This window comes from Peromyscus californicus, unplaced genomic scaffold, assembly GCF_007827085.1.
Source record: "Peromyscus californicus insignis strain IS unplaced genomic scaffold, ASM782708v3 Scaffold_3__1_contigs__length_106647218, whole genome shotgun sequence".
NCBI lineage: Eukaryota > Metazoa > Chordata > Mammalia > Rodentia > Cricetidae > Peromyscus > Peromyscus californicus.
In genome coordinates this window covers 42671757-42690604 of record NW_026294551.1, presented here as the reverse complement: position 1 = coordinate 42690604, position 18848 = coordinate 42671757, and the positions used below count along the sequence as shown (strand labels likewise).

The window sequence follows — 18848 nt, the reverse complement described above, 5'->3', positions numbered from 1 at the left end:
TCTAGTCAGAGGGAACTCTCTGCACAGTACCTGAGGCTGTAAGGAATGTGCTAAGTCCCAATGATAGGAAGAATGCTAGTGTGACTTGAGCACCAGAGCAGGAGCGGAATGTGAGATTAACTGGAGAAATAGGGACCAGCCAGTAGGAGACCATAGATGCCATGCTAAAGAATTTGCTAACAATGACACAAATACACTAAGAGATTTAGGCCTAAGAGTGACACAAATACACAAAGAGATTTAGGCATGAGTACACCTGTAAACAGATTTGGATTGTGAACGTTTAATGTGCCTACTAGATGAGTCTTATGATTGCACAAAGAGCAGGATACAGGTTGGGGGGTACCTTGTCTAACATACAGGGAACCCCAGGTTTAATTCCTAGCACTGCATAAGTTGGGTGTGAAGATACACACTATAATCCCAGCCCTTGGGAGACTGGGGCAGAGGTTCAGGGCTATCTTCAGCTACATAGGGAACTTGAGGCCAGCCCAGGATACATCAGACCCTGTTTTTTGTTTGTTTATTTGTCTAAAAGAGTAGAATGAAAAAGAAGTTGAAGGAGATGTAGGAGTACAGGTGTGAGGTGGTGGAGATGAAAGCTAGGGTGGTGGAAATGATATATGAATCAATTTTGGAAGATAAATTTGTATGAGGTTGTGTGTGTATGTATGTTTTCTCCAGTACTAGAAATTGAACAGAGGACCTTGGACTAGGCAAGCACTCTGCCATTGAACCACATCCCAGCCCTCTATTTGCTTGAGACAGGGTCTTCCTAAGTTACCCTGGCAGGCCCTTTATCCTCAGCCTCATGAATATAGGCATATGCCACCATAGCTGGTGAAATTTTTCATGATTACTAGGTTTGGGGTTAGGCCTGGGTGCATCTTTTACTCCAGAAAAGTTATATATATATAGATTTTCTCTATTAATGCCACTACCTTCATAACAAGAGATTATTATTTAGATTACTTATTCTTACTCTTTTTTTTTTTTAAAAAAAGATTTATTTATTTATTATGTATACAGTGTTTTGCCTACATGTATGCCTGCAGGCCAGAAGAGGGCACCAGATCTCATTATAGATGGTTGTGAGCCACCATGTGGTTGCTGGAAATTGAACTCAGAACCTCTGGAAGAGCAGCCAGTGCTCTTAACCTCTGAACCATTTCTCCAGCCTCTTACTCTTTCTTAAAGATTTACATATTGTCTTAGTCACTATTCTAATGCTGTAAAGAGACACATTATGAAAGAAAGCATTTAATTGGGGGCTTCCTTACAGCTTTAGAGGATGTACCAGGCTTTTTCTTTGGGGCCACACCAGCTCCCAAAACATGACATGGAGACTTCTTTTTAGTTTTGAATGCTTGGCCTAGCTTAGGTTTTTTCTGACTAGCTCTTTTAACTTAATCTGTTTCTCTTCATCTACCTTTTGCCTCAGGGCTTTTTACTTTTCTTTCCTTCCGTATATCTTACTTTCACTGCTTTTTCTGTCTGTCTGTCTGGCAGCTGCCTGGCTTCTTGCCTTAGGCTTGTCGCTCTCTTTTTCCTCATTCTCCTCTTCCCTCTCCAGCCTAGATTTCTCCTCCTATTTATTCTTTCTCCCCTCCAGCCCTGCCTATCCTTTCTCTTGCCTAGCTATTGGCTGTTCAGCTTTTTATTAAACCAATGGGGTGCCTCAAGCAGGCAAGGTGAAACAAACGCAACAGGTCTTTACATAATTAAACAAATGCAGCATAAACAAAAGTAACATGTCTTTACACAGTTAAAATAATGTTCTGCAGCACAAACAAATGTAACACACCTTTGCCCAGTTAAAATACTATTCCACAACGAGAGGGTGTGTCCATTATCATCATGACAGGAGCATGGCTGCATGGGACAAGTGCTGGAGCAGTAGCTGAGAGCCACTCAGAGCTCACCTCCAGTAACACACCTCCTCAAACAAGGCCACACCTCCTAATCCTTTCAAATAGTGCCACACTCTGCTGACTAATCATTCAAATATAGGAGCCTGTGGGGTCTTATTCAAACCATTACACCATATTAAAACTATTTTATTTATTTTTATTTATGTGTATGTGTCTGTACCTGCTTGTCTGTATGTACAACATGCATACCAGTGCCTGAGGAGGTCTAAAGAGGGCATCAGATCTCTGAAGCTGGAGTTACCGGTGGTTGTGAGCCACTCAGCACTCAGTGTAGGTACTGGGAACTGAGCTTGTGTCTCTGCAAGAGCAGCAAATTCTCTTGACCACTGAGCCACCTCTCCAGCCCATTAATACTCTTATTTCTGTTAACTGTATTAGTTTTGTGTCTTGTCCTATGTTAGTTTTTTCTGTTCTAGAACTGCACATAAATTTTATATGTATATATATTTTTTGTGTCTGACTGCTTTTGCTTAATACACACACAGACACAGAGTTATGGACACAGGCATGCACACATTCTCATCTCCCTCCCTCCCTCTTTAAGAGATGCCATGTTGCCCATTCTGGCTTCAAATTTCTGGGTTCAAGCAAAGCATGCCTCAGCTTTCTGGGACTGTAGTAGGTGCATGGCACCGTGGTTGGCTCTTCTTCTTCTTCTTCTTCTTCTTCTTCTTCTTCTTCTTCTTCTTCTTATTATTATTATTATTATTATTATTATTATTATTATTATTGTTCGTGCCCGGTACCACATAGGGCAATACATACCCAGGGTAAGTAAACAGTTTGAGTTGTAACAAATGTGCACATTTGTAGTCACCATTGTAATAAAGATAGAGAGCGTTCTCATGATTCTCAAAAAAGTTCCCTTTGCCTCTTTGCAGCTATCCCTGCCCTCACTACATAGCCCAGGCAGTTCTGGGACTGACAGTCCTTCCACCTCTGCTGTTTGCCAGCACAATAAGTCTTTCAGGGGAGGGCACACATGTTTAAGTCAGGGTACAACTTTGTGGAGTAGATCCTTTCCTACCTTTATGTGGGTTCCAGGCATTGAATTCAGGTCACCAGGCTTGCATGGCAAGTACTTTACCTGCTGAGCCATCTTGCCAGATGTGATTTTTTTTGTTTTATTGAGATTTTTCATGTACTGCAGGCTGGCCTTGAACTCACTATGTAGTCAAAGATGACCTTGAACTCCTAATTCTCCTGCTTCCTTCCGAGTGCTAGAGTTATAGACATGTACCACCATACACAGCCATAATAAAGCTGTTTATAAATTATCTAGATTCACTGGATAGTAGTGGCGCACGCCTTTAATCCCAGCACTCTGGAGGCAGAGGCAGGCAGATCTCTGTGTTTGAGGCCAATCTGGTCTACAGAGTGAGTTCCAGGACAGACAGGGCTACACAGAGAAACCAACCATCCAGCTCTGAGGTTGACTCTTTAAATAAATAAAATAACCATTATTTTTATTTATGTATATGTGTGTGTGTCTGTGTGATTATATACTTCATGGGTGTGGGTGTCCTCAGAGGCTAGCCGAGGGGCTCAGAGCTCTTGGAATTTGAGTTATAGACAGTTGTGAGCTTCCTGATATGGATACTGAGAACCAAACTCAGGTCCTCTGGAAGAGCAACAAGTGCTCTTAACTGCTGAGCTGTCTCTCCTGCCCCAGTCAATTCTTCTCATCTGGCTTAAGACTCATCTTCCCCTCACTTTTTACTCAAAGAAGAAAGGAGCACAGATGTAGAATTTTTTTTTTTTAGCCTTGTAAAACTTACCAGCCCTAATTTGTATACAAAGTTTTAGTCCTTGTATATATGGAAGGCTAGGAAGGATGCCTAAGCTGTGATGTACCACCACACTCTTTCTACCTTCTACCACTCCAGTTTCCTAGTCTCCTCCACCCTCACACTTCTCTCCATATCAGTTTAAGATTACTGTGATTCATAACCTCAGAAGAAGCCAAGTAAAGGTGAAGATCCTCAGTTTCCTGTTACTGGAAACAGTATTGCTGTATTGTTGTTATTATTTGGGGTCTCTATGTAGCCTGCCTGATCTGGAACTTAAAACAATTCACCTGCCTCAGCCTCCTGAATGCTGGGATTACAGGTGTGTACCACTACACCCAGCTTCTGTTTCTTTTCGTTAGTGGTGCTGGAGATTGAACGTAGGCCCTTGTATATGCTAGGGAAAGGTTCTCCCAGCAAGCTGTTGTGTTAAGTTCTGAATGTGACACTGACTTTGTTTTTCTGGTATAATATAATGCTTATTTAATAATAACAACCCTCGTTCTGGGGGTGTAATTCACAGGTAGAGTGCCTGAGTCATAGTACAACCCCGAGTTTGCTTTCTAGCCCCACACCAAACAACAGGGACAATGAAGAAAACTCCCATCTGAGGAGAGTCCCAGTTAGTTAGTCTTTTAATACAGGGTTTTTTTTTTTTTTTTTTTTTTTTTTTTTTTTTGTTTTCAAGACAGAGTTTCTCTGTGTAGTTTTGCGCCTTTCCTGGATCTCGCGCTGTAGACCAGGCTGGCCTCGAACTCACAGAGATCTGCCTGCCTCTGCCTCCCGAGTGTTGGGATTAAAGGCGTGCGCCACCATTGCCCGGCTTGTTTTTTTTTAAAAATCTATACATATTGGTCTTATTTAATTTTCTAACATGAGTAGATAAGCAAAAGAGAGTTTTACCAGCTAATTTATTGGGTGTGCTTAATTTTGAAATTTTTTTTTTAGATTTCAGTTGTGTGTGTGCATGCGCACAAGCCTGCCTATCTGTCTGTGCTGGTGCATGCATACGCTGGCATGAGTGTGAAGGTCAGAGGAAGTTGTGAGTTGATCCTTTCCTCTATGTGAGTTCCAAGGATGGAACTCAGGTTGTCCTGCTTGTGCGGCAAGTGCTTTTACCAATGAGCCATCTCACTAGCTTGAAGATAAAATTTTAAAATGTTTGTTTTCTAGAAAATTTGTTCTTTAACTTTTTTGCATTTATTTATTTACTTATTTGTGTGTATGGTGTGTATGGAGGGCAGAGATTTGTTTTTTTTTTCCTACTACCATGTTGGTCCTGGAGATTGATTTGAATCATCAGTCTTCGTAGCAAGTGCCTTTACCTGCTGACCCTCACACTGGCCCTACATAGTTTATTCTTCACCTCACTTTATGTATGTATGTATGTATGTATGTATCTATCTATCTATCTATCTATCTATCTATTTATCTATCTATCTATTCATTTAATTTGAGGCAGCGTCTTGTTCTGTAGCTCTGGCTCTCCTGGAACTTACTATGTAGACTTGTCTGGTATTGAACTCACAAGAGATCCTCCTCCCTTGGCCTCCTAAATGCTGGGATTCAAGGCATGCACCACTACACCTGACTGTTTTTAAAATTATTTATATTGCATCTATTTATTTACTTACATTTGTATAAACACACATGCCACAGCATGCATGTGGAGATCAGAAAACAATTTGTGGAGCTGATTCCTCCACGTTGTGGGTCCTGGGCAGTTGAACTCAGGTTGTCAATTTATTCCTTTAGGTACTTATAACTTTTGCTTTTATTTTTTTAAATAATTTTCTTCAAAGTCAAGATTCATCAGAACAAACTCAGGATTGTGATGTACAATTTAGAGCAAAGCGTGATTTTCTACGGAGTGGTTTGCCAGATTTACTGAAACGACAGATTGCAAAGAAAGCTGCTGCACTCGATGTTTACAATGCAGTGAGTACCAGTTTCCAGAGGGTTGTTCATGTCCAACAGAAGGATGATGGTAAGTTTGTTGTGTGTGTGTGTGTGTGTGTGTGTGTGTGTGTGTGTGTGTGTGTGTGTGTATGTTTTTGTTTATTTATTTAGACGGGGTCTCTCTGTTTAGCCTGGCTGTCCTAGAACTCTCTACGAAGACCAGGCTGGCCTCAAATGTATTTATTTTTGAGCCAGGGTCTTATTCTGTAGCCCAGTCTGGCCTTGAACTTATGTATCCTAGACCTGAAACTTAGCAGTACTTCTGCTTTAGCCTCAGTATACCCCATAGTCCCACTATAGCCCCCAAAGCCTCAAAGTATGAATGCTCCTGTTGTCAGCTTTCAGGTGTTAGAAGAACAGGTGTGTGCCACTGTACTTAAAACTTAGCCTCACTTTTACCTTATTGTGCTGAGGATCAAACCCCTCGTTCCCATATGCAGCCAGGTATCCTATCATCTAAGGACCTTCCCCTGTCCCTCCCCACCTCCTCACCTTTTTTTTTTTTTTTTTTTTTTTTTAGCTTTTCGGGACAGGGTTTCTCTGTGTAGCCCTGGCTGTCCTGGATCTGCTTTGTAAACCAGACTGGTATCAAACTCAGAGATCCGCCTGCTTCTGCCTCCCAAGTGCTGGGATTAAAGGCTTATGCCATCACCGCCTGGGCTGATACTCTGCTTTTTTTTTTAACAAGAAAAAGAGCTGGCGAAATGACTTAGTGGTTAGGAACACTTATTGCTCTTGCAGAGGACCTAGGTCTGAGTTCCAGAACCCACATTGAGGCTCATAACCATCTGTAATTCCAGCTCCAGGAGATCAGGTTTCCTCCTGCATTCAGGAAGGAAAAGCCCTCTCCTGTCCTCAATGAGCACCTGTACACACGTGCCACACATACATTCATGCAGGCACACACACATAAAAATAAAATAATCCCAGTATTTAGGAGATAGAAACAGGAGAAACTCTGAGTTCAAGGCTAGCCTGGTCTACATAGCATGTTCCAGGACAGCTAGAGCTACATTATAAGACCCTGTCTTTAAAAAAAGAAAGAAATGCTTTTTAAAAATTAATAAACTTTGTCGGGCGGTGGTGGCACACGCCTTTAATCCCAGCACTTGGAAGGCAGAGCCAGGCTGATCTCTGTGAATTTGAGGCCAGCCTGGGCTACCAAGTGAATTCCAGGAAAGGCGCAAAGCTACACAAAGAAACCCTGTCTTGAACAAACAAACAAACAAAAAATTAATAAATTTTTTGTTTGTTTGTTTTTTATTTCTCAAGACAAGTTTTCTCTTTGTAGCCTTGGCTGGCCTCGAACTCACAGATATCTGCCTACCTCTGCCTATCAAGTCCTGGGATTATTAAAGGTGTGTGCCACCGCCACCCAGCAATAAATAAAACATTTAAAAAGAAGAATGGGGTAGGTTTTCTGGTTTTATAGCATTCTTGGTGATTTTAGTGATTACCAGTATATTTTACCTATTTTTCCCTAATTCCTGGACTTGTTTACTGATGATACTCCCATGCAGAGCAAAGAAGGCCAAGTGATTTTTATTATCCCTTATGTCATCCTTGCCTCCCTGATATAAGGGACCTTGAATGAATACTGTTTTTTGGTTTTTTTTTAAGATTTATTTATTTATTTTGTACACAGAAGAGGGTGCCAGATCTCATTACAGATGGTTGTGAGCCACCATGTGGGTCCTGGGAATTGAACTCAGGACCTCTGGAAGAACAGTCAGTGCTCTTAACCTCTGAGTCATCTCTCCAGCCTGAATGAATGCTGTTTTTATATTTAAATTTGGGCTTGTTGTAAGGCTGAATCTGAGAACTGTAGTTCATGGCCTGTCGGGTACATAGCAGGTTAGTGCCAGCCTACGCTCCGTAGTGAGGCTCTGTCTAACAACAAACAAACAAAAAAATCAAACCCTTAGACAGACTCTAAATCAGAATGCTAAATAGCCCCTTGGTTTTTGAAACTACATATCAAAGTTGATTTTAAAAGAAATGAGATTGCTGGTATTTGGTCATTTTTGACAAATTAAAGAGAAGATGAGGTAATTTTTATCAGCTGTTTTTTGGTGGGGGTCTTGCTATGAAGCCTAGGTAAGTAAGCCTTGCTCTCTCAGTCCTGTCTCCACCTCTCAAGTGCTGAGATTATAGGAGTGTACCATGGCATGGCCAAGCTGTGCTTCTTGTTCATGGTATATTCACTTGGGTGTTTGGTAATTTTGTTTGAACCATACAGCTGCTTTCATTGGCTTGCCTGCTGGAATTTTTGCTTTTGTTGTTGGTGTTTGGTATTGCTGAGAGTTGAACTCAGAGTCTCATATATCAGACTTGTCAGGCCTTTTCATGTTTGCATGGTTGATATTCCGTAAAGGAATAGTGTATAAATTCGGATGCTTTTCTGTTTTTCTTTAGAGTATTGGTTGTGGCATTTGAAGCCACCGTCTTGCCCTCTGTTAACTGAATTTAAAGAATTGAATACTAAAGTAACAGATCTCTCAAAATGTGTTGTTGCTCTTGGTGAATTTTCAACATTGAATTCAAATCCAAGAAGTAATTCTGCTGTTGTGGTAAGTTCAGAGAAACCATCCATGATTCCATGAATTATTCTTTCCCAGCTTTCAGAAGAAAATACTGGCTATCAACTGTTTAGCCTAGAGGTTCTTCTTTTCCTAGGCTCTAGTTTTAAAAACAAATCTAATTGAAATACAGTCTCAGCCAGGCAACGGTGGTGCACACCTTTAATCTCAGCACTCAAGGAGAGGCAGGAGGATTTCTGAGTTCAAGGCCAGCTTGGTCTACAGAGGTAGTTCCAGGACAGCTAAGGCTACACAGCAAAACCATGTCTCAAAAAACAAAAAAGAAAAAGAGAAATACATACTCTCTTTAAATAGTCATAGAGCTTTAAAGATATATATAAATTTTATGTGTTCCTGAGTGCATGTATGCATACCATGTATGTACAGGTGCCCACAGAGACCAGAAGAGGGCATGACATGCCCTAGAACTGGAGTTAACAGGCAGTTGTGAGTCACCTAATGTTGGTGCTGGGAGCTGAAGCCATGTCCTCTGCCAGAACAACAGAATGCTCCTAACGACTGAGCCATCTCTCTAGCCCCTCAAAGAGCTTAAAACATCAGAATAATTCATAATAGAGCCAGGCATGTGGATGAGTATAAACCAAGCACTTGGAAGGCTAAGACATGAAGATGATGAATTTAAGACCAGCTTGGGCTATATACAGAAGTCTTGTCTTTATTTTTATTTAATTTTGAGAAAGGGTTTCAACCTCACTATGTTGCATTGGCTGGCATGGAGCTCACTGTAGACCAAGCTGGCCTCAGACTCACAGAGATCCACCTGCCTCTGGGATTGAAGGTGTACACCCATGCCTGGCAAGACTCTACTTTACAAAAAAAAAGAATAAAAATATCATTTTAATAGAATATTAGATTATACAGCACATTTAAATACTTTGTAAGCCAGAACTAATATATAAAGTACAATTAATTGAAAGTAGAGAATAAATATATGAAGTAGTTCCTTCCAAAGCTAAACTTTTGTGTTTAGTGACTAAAGCTAATATTCCATTGATAGTGACTTTCTGGGCAGGAAGCATTTGGTAGTGTTGCAGCTAAGGCAGTAGATGATACGACTTGTTACTGTACATATTGTTCTTCATTGCAGTTGATGAGGACAAGGAAGGATTTTACTAAAGAAGTAAGAAATCTTTTGCTGGAGGAAATAACACAGTCAAATCCTGAATTTTCTTTAGGAAAATATTTTCCCTTGCTTCTAAAAAAACGAATTGAGCACCAGGTACTTTCTGAGGGTCATGGTAAACAAGGTTAGTGATAATCATTTATGTCTACATTTGAGTTCTCTCTCTCTCTCTCTCTCTCTCTCTCTCTCTCTCTCTCTCTCTCTCTTTCTCTCTCTCTCTCTCCTCTCTCTCCTCTCTCTCTCTCCCCACATTTGAGTTTTGAAAAGATAAAGACCCAGCCTTTTGACTCTTAGAAGTGGTTACTACAGACAGAACTTGGCTGCCACTTGGCAAGGGAGATTGTTTGGTCCTGCTAACTTCCAGATATCCCAACCCAGGCAGATCTAGTATTGTTAAAATGCTAATCATTCATTAATAAGCCTTAAATGAGGTCATTGCAACTTATGTATCTTGTACAGAAGGCGGTCTAAATGTTAAGGTCTCCAGCTTACTCTAATTACATAACATTTGATTCTTAACTTTTCATCATAATGTTGTAAGACTATAGGATGTTTGAAAGTGATGGGAAGATTATTGGGTATTGAAGATTATTTTTGTTGATTGGTAAGCACACCCATTTCTCTTAATTTCCAAAATAGCAAGTCCACAACTACAGCCTCGTGTCAGTCAAAAAGAAACCAAACGGAAATGTGTGGAAACAGGAAATCACAGGTCAAAAAGAAAGAAACCAAATGAATATTCAATGAGCCCAGAAGAGATAAAGGAGAAGTCAGAAGATCTTGAGAAAAGAATCAACTCTTCTGGGATAAATCTACATTCTGCCAAAGGTATATTTCTAAATATCTCAGGGAAGAAGCGAACTGCTGTAAGTATATGTAAAATCAAGACAGAACGGGCTGGAGAGATGGCTCAGAGGTTAAGAGCACTGGCTGCTCTTCCAGCGGTCCTGAGTTCAATTCCCAGCAACCATATGGTGGCTCACAACCATCTGTAATGAGATCTGGTGCCCTCTTCTGTCCTGCAGGCATACATGCAGACAGAACACTGTATACATAATAAATAAATAAATCTTTTTAAAAAAAAAAAAATCAAGACAGAAGCAGTAGATGAGGACAGAGTCAGTAGCAGAAACACTGTCCTTTCCTAGCAAATTGGATTTTTTTCCCCCTCTCATCCTAGAACGCTTGATTTTTTTTTAACCTCTCAATCTCCACCCCATTTTGAGACAGTCTTATGTATCCCAGGCTAATCTCAAACAAAGATGACCTTGAGTTTCCTGCCTCAACCCCCCAAGCCTCAGGATTGTAAGCATGCCATATTTATGCATATTGCCTGGGATTAAACCCAGGCCTTAGTGCATACTGGGCAAATATTCTACCTACTGAGCCACATTGTGAACCCCTAACCTGTCATTCTTCCTTACCACTCTCCTCATTTTTTTTTTTTTTTTTTTTTTTTTTTTTTTGGTGGGGTGTGGTTTTCAAGACAGGGTTTCTCTGTGTGACATCTCTAGCTGTCCTAGAACTTGCTTTGTAGACCAGGCTGGCCTCAAACTCACAGAGATCTACCTGCCTCTGCCTCCTGAGTGCTGAGATTAAAGGCACATGCCACCACTGCCGGGGCCCGACTCTCCCCATTTTTCAGTCTTCTGGTGGCCTCTCAGAAGGGAGGTGGTGTGTAATTTATGGTTTTATTCTGTTCCTCTATATACATGTACTTTTTTGTTTTTAGACAAGGTGCTGCTATGTATCCCTGGCTGGCCTTGAACTTAGGAGTATTAGGATTGTTGGCATCCACCACACTTTCCTTCTACTTAGGCTCTGTTTTTTAAGCCAGAGATAAGCCAGACCTGGTGGTATGGGCCTGTGATCCAAGTTACTCAGGAAGCAGAGTCAGGAGGATCACAAGTTTAAAGTCTACCTGTGCTATAGAGTTGAGTTCAAGGCCAGCCTGAGAAACTTAGTGAGACATGTTTCTGGGGCTATGGCTCAGTGGTAGTTCCATCCCCAGCCTTATGAAAAGGAAGGGAGGGAGGGAGGGAAACAAAACCTGTAATCATTCTATTTATATTGTTTTTCAGTATATTTTGCCTTTGTACACATTTTTTTTTTTTTTTTTTTTTTTTTTTTGGTTTTTCGAGACAGGGTTTCTCTGTGTAGCTTTGCACCTTTCCTGGAACTCACTTGGTAGTCCAGGCTGGCCTTGAACTCACAGAGATCCGCCTGGCTCTGCCTCCCGAGTGCTGGGATTAAAGGCGTGCGCCACCACTGCCCGGCACCTTTCTACACATTCTTATTCTATTCAGCATATATGTATACACACACAGACATCTTGTCCAAGACATTCTATTGAGTTGATTTGCTGTTGTTGTGTTCCTTACGACAGGGTTTCTCTGTCTGTACTGGCTGTCCTGGAATTCACTGTGAAAGCAAGGCTGACCTTCAACTCAGAGATCCTCTTGCCTCTGCCTTCTGAGTAATGAGATTAAAGACATATACCACCACACCAGATTCTATTGAGATGATTTAATTCATCTATTTTATATAAAGTTTATGGAATGTTTTAATGCTTGATATGGCATGTCACCTACCATTTTCTTTAAAAAAAATTTTTATTATTTTATTTTATGTGTATGGGTGTTTTTCCTTCATGTGTATCTGTGCATAACATGTGTGGATGGTGCTAGCCAAGGCCAGAAGAGGGCATTGGATCTCCTGGAACTGGAGTTACAGACGGTTGTGAGCCACTGTGTGGGTGCTAGAACAAACTTGTGTCCTCTGGAAGAGCCGCCAGTGCTCGTGACTTCCAGAAAGCCATCTCTCCAGTCCCCTCACCTACTGTGAGAGATATTTTTGTGAACTGATTTCCTTAAGTGTACTATCATTTTCCTCACCTGTATAAATCCCATTGAGGTTTTGAGTTTTCATTGGTTGGCATATTTGGAGAGAATTGCCATCTTGGCAGTCTTCTCTGTTAGAGGTGTATCCTTTGTCTCTTTATTCAGATTGGCTTCATAGATCAGAGCTTGCCTTTGTTCTTTAGCTAGCTTACTGTTTTCTATGCTTCACACTATTCATAATGGTTCATATTGTCAAATATGGTCATTTAACATGTAGTTATTAAAAGTTGTAATGGGCCGGGCGGTGGTGGCGCACGCCTTTAATCCCAGCACTCGGGAGGCAGAGCCAGGCGGATCTCTGTGAGTTCGAGGCCAGCCTGGGCTACCAAGTGAGTTCCAGGAGAGGCGCAAAGCTACACAGAGAAACCCTGTCTCAAAAAACCAAAAAAAAAAAAAAAAAAAAAAAAAAAGTTGTAATGCACATACATTACTCCAGCTTTAATTTTTTTCTAATTATTTATTTATTTATTTATTTACCAGAGCTGAGGACTGAACCCAGGGCCTTGTGCTTGCTAGGCAAGCGCTCTACCACTGAGCTAAATCCCCAACCCTATTTTTTTTTTTTTTTTTTTTGAGACAGGGTCTTACTATGTAGCATGGGCTGGCCTGGGATTCGCTATGTAGATCAGACTAACTTGGTCTAGATTCAGAGATCTACATGCCTCTGCCTCCCGAACACTGAGATTAAAGGTGTGGGACTGGGATTTTTTTTTTTTTTTTTTAAGGTGATGAGTTTGGTATCACAAATTTAAATGTAAAGTTTTAAAAATCTTTGCATTTTATAAATAAGATTATTCCTGTAGCTTTTTAAAAATTACTTTTATAATAAGGTAAATGTCTAAGAATGTATGCTTATGTCAAGGAATGAATAATACCTTAATGTATTTTTTATTTTTGCTTTAGATTCTGGAACTGAAGACATGCTTTGGACAGAAAAGTACCAGCCTCAGAATTCAAATGAACTCATAGGCAATGAGTTAGCTATCAAAAAGTTATATAGGTTGGTAAAATTTGTAAAAGAATTAAGAAATAGTTTATGAATCTAGTTTTGCAATTTAGACTAAAATTTGGAAACTGCAAAGTAATATTATTACTTGGGAAAGTCTTTTTTTTTTTTTTTTTTTTTTGGGTTTTTCAAGACAGGGTTTCTCTGTGTAGCTTTGGAGCCTGTCTGGATCTCTGCAGACCAGGCTGGCCTCAATCTCACAGAGATCCAAAAGACGTGTGCCACCACCACCTGGCAATTTTTGCTTTCTTACCAGTAGGATTGTGTTACTATTAATTCAGGTCTACAGTTCCAAAGCTAAAATTTACTGGCTTTGTGAAATTCATTATAGTAGAATCTATATTGGTTATTCTTAGGAATTCAAATTACCTTTCCAAAAGCTGGGCATAGTGGTACACATCTTTTTTTTAAATATTTTCTAAGATTTATTTATTTATTATGTATACAGAAGAGGGTGCTAGATCTCATTGCAGATGGTTGTGAGCCACCATGTGGGTGCTGGGAATTGAACTCAGGACCTCTGGAAGAGCAGTCAGTGCTCTTAACCTCTGAGGCATATCTTCAGCCCGTGGTACACATCTTTAATCCCAGCAATTGGAAGGGATAGGCAGGTGGATCTCCTGTAAGTTCCAGCACAGCCAGAGCTATATATTGTCTCCAAAACAAAACAAAATAAGAAATAAAATTGCCTTTCCAGAACCAGGTCTCATGATGTACTCCTGTAATCCTAATACATGGGGGGCTAGGGAAAGAGAATTATCGTGAGTTCAAGGTCAGTTTGGATAACATAGCCAGACCCTGTCTCAAAAAAATAAACTTTAGGGATCATCACGATGGCTTAGTGAGTAAAGGTGCCTGACAGCCTGAGGCTTTTTGTTTGTTTGTTTTTTGTTTGTTTGTTTTTTGTTTTTTTGAAATAGGATTTCTCTGTATAGCTTTGAAGCCTGTGCTGGAGCTCATTTTGTAGACCAGGCTGTACTCGAACTCACAAAGATTCACCTGGCTCTGCCTCCCCAATGCTGGGATTAAAGGTATGCTCCATTACCGCCCTGCGTTGTTTTGTTTTTTGTTTGTTTTTTTTTCAGACAGGGTTTCTCTATGTAGCTTTGCCGCCTTTTCTGGAACTCTGTAGCCCAGGTTGGTCTGGACCTCACAGAGATCAGCCTGGCTCTGCCTTCCGAGTGCTGGGATTAAAGGCGTGCACCACCACCACTGTCCGTTTTTATTTATTTATTTATTTATTTATTTATTTATTTATTTATTTTTGTTTTTCGAGACATGGTTTCTGTATGTCGCCCTGGCTGTCCAGGAACTCACAGAGCCGCCTGCCTCTGCTGGGATTAATGAAGAACGCAACTACTGCCCAGCAGTTCAGATTCTTTGTATTAACACTTTTCTTTTATGACAGTTGGTTAAAGGACTGGAAAAGAAGAGCTGAACTGGAAGAAAGACAGAATTCGAAGGCGAAAAGAGATGAAAAACAGGAAGGTATTTTGAGTTATAGTTTTTTTTTTTATTTCCTTGAACAATTTTTGAGTTAGATTAGATAAATTGGCATAAATTTAAGGATTAGTATATATTTGATTTTTAAAAAATTGTTTATTTATTTCTATTTTTATGTGCACTGATGTTTTGCCTGCATATATGTCTGTGTGAGGTGTTAGACCCTGGAGTTACAAACAGTTGTGAGCTGCCATGTGACTGCTGGGAATTGAACCCGAATCTCCTGGAAGAGCAGTCAGTGCTCTTAACTGCTGAGCCATCTCCCCAACCCTATATTTGATTTTGTACTCTTTGAGAAATCACTTTATAGTGTTTATTGGCAAGAACTCTGTGGGATTTAATTGCTGTGTTTCATGAGGTAAAAGAGCTACCCAAGCAGTTAATCACTTTACTTGTATTTGAATAATTTTTCAGATTTGTCGGATAGCATGGACTTTAAAGGCAGTTCAGATGATGAAGAGTGTCATCTTTGCAACACTGTTCTTATAACAGGGCCAACGGGAGTGGGAAAAACTGCTGCCGTGTATGCTTGTGCCCAGGAGCTCGGATTTAAGGTTAGTAGTTAGCTATGATGGATGTTAAAATAAGAATAGAAAAATTTGGCAATGTTCCTGTAGTCCTAGCATTAAACATGGAGGAGCAGAAATCCAAGGCCAGCCTGTGTTAATGAAGCCCTGTTTCAAGAAAGAGAAAAAGGTGATGGGGAGATGACTCAGTTGGAAAAGTGCTTGGAAAAGGACTGGGTTCATATTCCCCAGCACCCGTGAGAAAGCTGCTAAGCAGTACATATTTGTGTCCCAGTGTGGCAATATATTGTGTACCCTAATAAACTTGCCTGAGGATCAGAGGACAGCCACTAGATTAGACACAGAGCCAGGCAGTAGTGGCACACACCTTTAATCCCAGCACTTGAGAGCTCATGCCTTTGCTGGGAAGCACACAGGCCTTTAATGCCAGGAAGCAGAATGGCAGGGCAGAGAAAGTTTATATAAGGCATGAAGAAACAGGAGCTTGCTCTCTTTAGGCTGAGGATTTCGTAGAGGTAAGAACTAGTGGCTGGCTGCTCTGCTTTTCTGATCTTTCCTCTTTCACCCTGATATCTGGCTCTGGGGTTTTTTTTGTGTTTGGTTTTGTTTTGTTTTTTTAATTAAAAGACCATCTAAGATTCAAACAACATCCCAGGGCTGGGGAAGTGAAGTTAGGCAGATTTCTGGAACATACCTGATGGCCTCACCAGCCATGAATATCAGGTTCACCAAAAGACCCTTTCTCTTTTCTTTTCTTTTTTCTTTTTCTTTTTCTTTCTTTCTTTCTTTCTTTCTTTCTTTCTTTCTTTCTTTCTTTCTTTCTTTCTTTCTTTCTTTCTTTCTTTCCTTCCTTCCTTCCTTCCTTCCTTCCTTCCTTCCTTCCTTCCTTCCTTCTTTCTTTCTTTCTTTCTTTCTTTCTTTCTTTCTTTCTTCCTTCCTTCCTTCCTTCCTTCCTTCCTTCCTTCCTTCCTTCCTTTCTTTCTTTCTTTCTCTTTCTCTCTTTCTCTTTCTCTCTTTCTTTCTTTCCTTTCTTTTTCTCTTTCTTTCTTGTTTTTGTTTTTGTTTTTTTTGTTTGTTTGAGATAGGGTCTCTGTAGACCAGGCTGAGCTGGAACTTCTAGTTCCTCTGCCTTCTAGTGCTAGGATTGCAAGCATGCTCCGCCTCCCAGGGATCAAAAGACTCTTTAAAAATCAGTGTGCGGAGAGATTGAGGAGGACGCCCAAGATCATCCTCTGGCCTCCCCATGCACACACTCCCACTTGCACGTGTGCGTAGGAGGGAAGCGGGTGTAATGGTTCACACTTGGAATCCTAGCACTCAGGAAGCTGAGGGCTGAGGCAGAATTGCTTTGCATTTGAGCCCAACCTAGGCTACAGTGTGAGACCTTGTCTCGAAAAGAAGAAAGGAAAGAAAGAAAAGATAAAATCTATTTGCCTTTTAAATCTATATATTCTTCTTTTAGATATTTGAAGTGAATGCCTCTTCCCAGAGGAGTGGTAGACAAATCCTGTCTCAGCTGAAGGAAGCTACCCAGTCCCATCAAGTAGATAAACAAGGTGTAAACTCTCAAAAACCCTGCTTCTTTAATAACTACAACATTGGCAAGTCACCAAGTAAGTAACTTATCCCCTTGAGCTACAGTGTTCTTTGGAAAAATAAAATCTGAGAGAATATTTCTCAACACCTGCCATTTTCTTTTTAGCTTTTCCTGCACATAAACACACTTTTGTTCCCAGGGCTATTTTGAAATAAAATAAATCTAAATCTCATAAACTAAATCTCAAGACCATTCTATTGTTCTAGTCCATATGTATTTAAATTTATGTTTCTAAACATTAAGGGCTTTTTAAAAAACATAGCAATAGGGGCTGGAGAGATGGCTCAGAGTTCATTCCCAGCAACCACTTGGTGGCTCACAACCATCTGTAATGAGATCCGGTGCCTTGTAGGCATACGTGCAGGCAGAACACTGTATACATAATAAATAAATCTTAAAAAAGAAACAAAAACAAAAAACATAGCAATAGTATCATAATCAAAACCTAACAAAATGAGGCTTATTCCTTGCTAAAAGCAAGCTGGTTTCAGTTTTCTATGATTTTGCATGTTTTTTTTCAGATCAGTATCCAAACAAGGCTCAACATCTCACATTTGATTAGTGCTTGCTTCCTAGGTTTCAAATCCCTACCTTTTCTGTTCCTGTCATTTATGTGTTGAAGAACTGAGTCCTTGTGACACTGTGGATTTGGCTTCTGAGTGTATTCTCATTGTTTCTATCAGTCACCATATTCCCCTTCCCCACATTTCTTATAAGCTGATGGTTATGAACTATAATAGATTCTTTTCTATGGTATGACTGAAATACAGAACTAGAGAGGATTGTTCTTCCTATGACATCATGAAGGAAGACCTGTCCATGTCTAGCGATTGATGAATGAGTTTAAGTGTTTTCTTTCATTCTGGCTCACTCATGATAAAGCTGTCATATCTTCAATGTTACTGTGCAGCCATTAATCATCTTTGTCTAATAGAAGATGTCTCACTGCTTACCGATGATTCATCTATTTCTCAGTTGTTTACTCTTTGCATTTCCTTTTGAATAGTTACTGCCACACATTCAAGTTTGTGGGTGTGTTCTGTAGTATCTAAGAGGCTTTCAGTGCCGTCAGCATAGTTTTCATTTCCAGAAATTTAGGTGGGTCTTTTTTTTTTATCCTTCTGTGTTTCTAGTTATCATATGCCCCATTTTCCTGTAAATATTTGATCATGTAGAATGTGATTATAGCTGTCTCATTGTTCTTGTCCATGTTTCTGTCTCCTGTTTAATTTCTGAGTTAGTTTTCAGCTTTTTCTGTCTTACTTATGGATTATATTCTTCTGCTTCTTTTGATGGCTGATGCTTTTTTTTTTTTTAAGATTTATTTTTGCTTTTGTGTATGTATGTATGTCTGCATGAGTTTATGTGCACCATGTATGTGCAGTGCCTACAAAGGCTACAAGGTGTTTGATCCCTAAATTTTGGAGTTACAGGCAACTCAGAGCTGCTTGATGTGGATGCTGGGAACTGAACCTGGGTCCTCTCGAAAAGCAGTAAGTGCTCCTAACCACTGATCCATCTCTCCAACCTGAAAGCTGATACTTTTAATTGCTTCCAGACTTTGTACAGTTTATCTTGTTAGAGCTGGGTCTTTCTGTCTCCTGTAAGTGTCCTTGACCTTTGTTCTGAGTTTGTTCATTTCGGGTCTGTTAGGTTGTACTAGACAAGACCATAGTCGCATTTTGATCCGGGTTGACTCTGCTCCTCTCCTGGTGCTGCTTCTGAGCACCCTTGCTAGTCTCTCATCAGTGATGATGTTTGTTGGTCTGTCCAGTGAAAAGAATGAGTTCAGCCAGGCGTGGTGGCACATGCTCTTAATCCCAGCACTTGGGAAGCAGGTTGATCGATATCAGTTTGAGGCCTGCTTGGTTTATATAGTAAGTTCCAGGCCTAAGTAGTAAAACCTTATCTCTAA

General features: G+C 40.3%; 1 protein-coding gene across 2 annotated transcripts in view; it reads left to right on the top strand.

The window, feature by feature from the left end:
- The window catches only part of Atad5 (ATPase family AAA domain containing 5), a 56407-nt gene that overhangs the window by 20260 nt on the left and 17299 nt on the right, over positions 1–18848 (top strand). For both annotated transcript variants that reach the window (XM_052757581.1, XM_052757580.1), the window contains exons 7-14: positions 5521–5705; positions 8093–8247; positions 9365–9524; positions 10040–10228; positions 13204–13300; positions 14715–14794; positions 15224–15363; positions 16799–16949. In XM_052757581.1, coding sequence (XP_052613541.1) covers positions 5521–5705; positions 8093–8247; positions 9365–9524; positions 10040–10228; positions 13204–13300; positions 14715–14794; positions 15224–15363; positions 16799–16949 — 1157 coding nt within the window. The remainder of the gene's footprint in view (positions 1–5520; positions 5706–8092; positions 8248–9364; positions 9525–10039; positions 10229–13203; positions 13301–14714; positions 14795–15223; positions 15364–16798; positions 16950–18848) is intronic.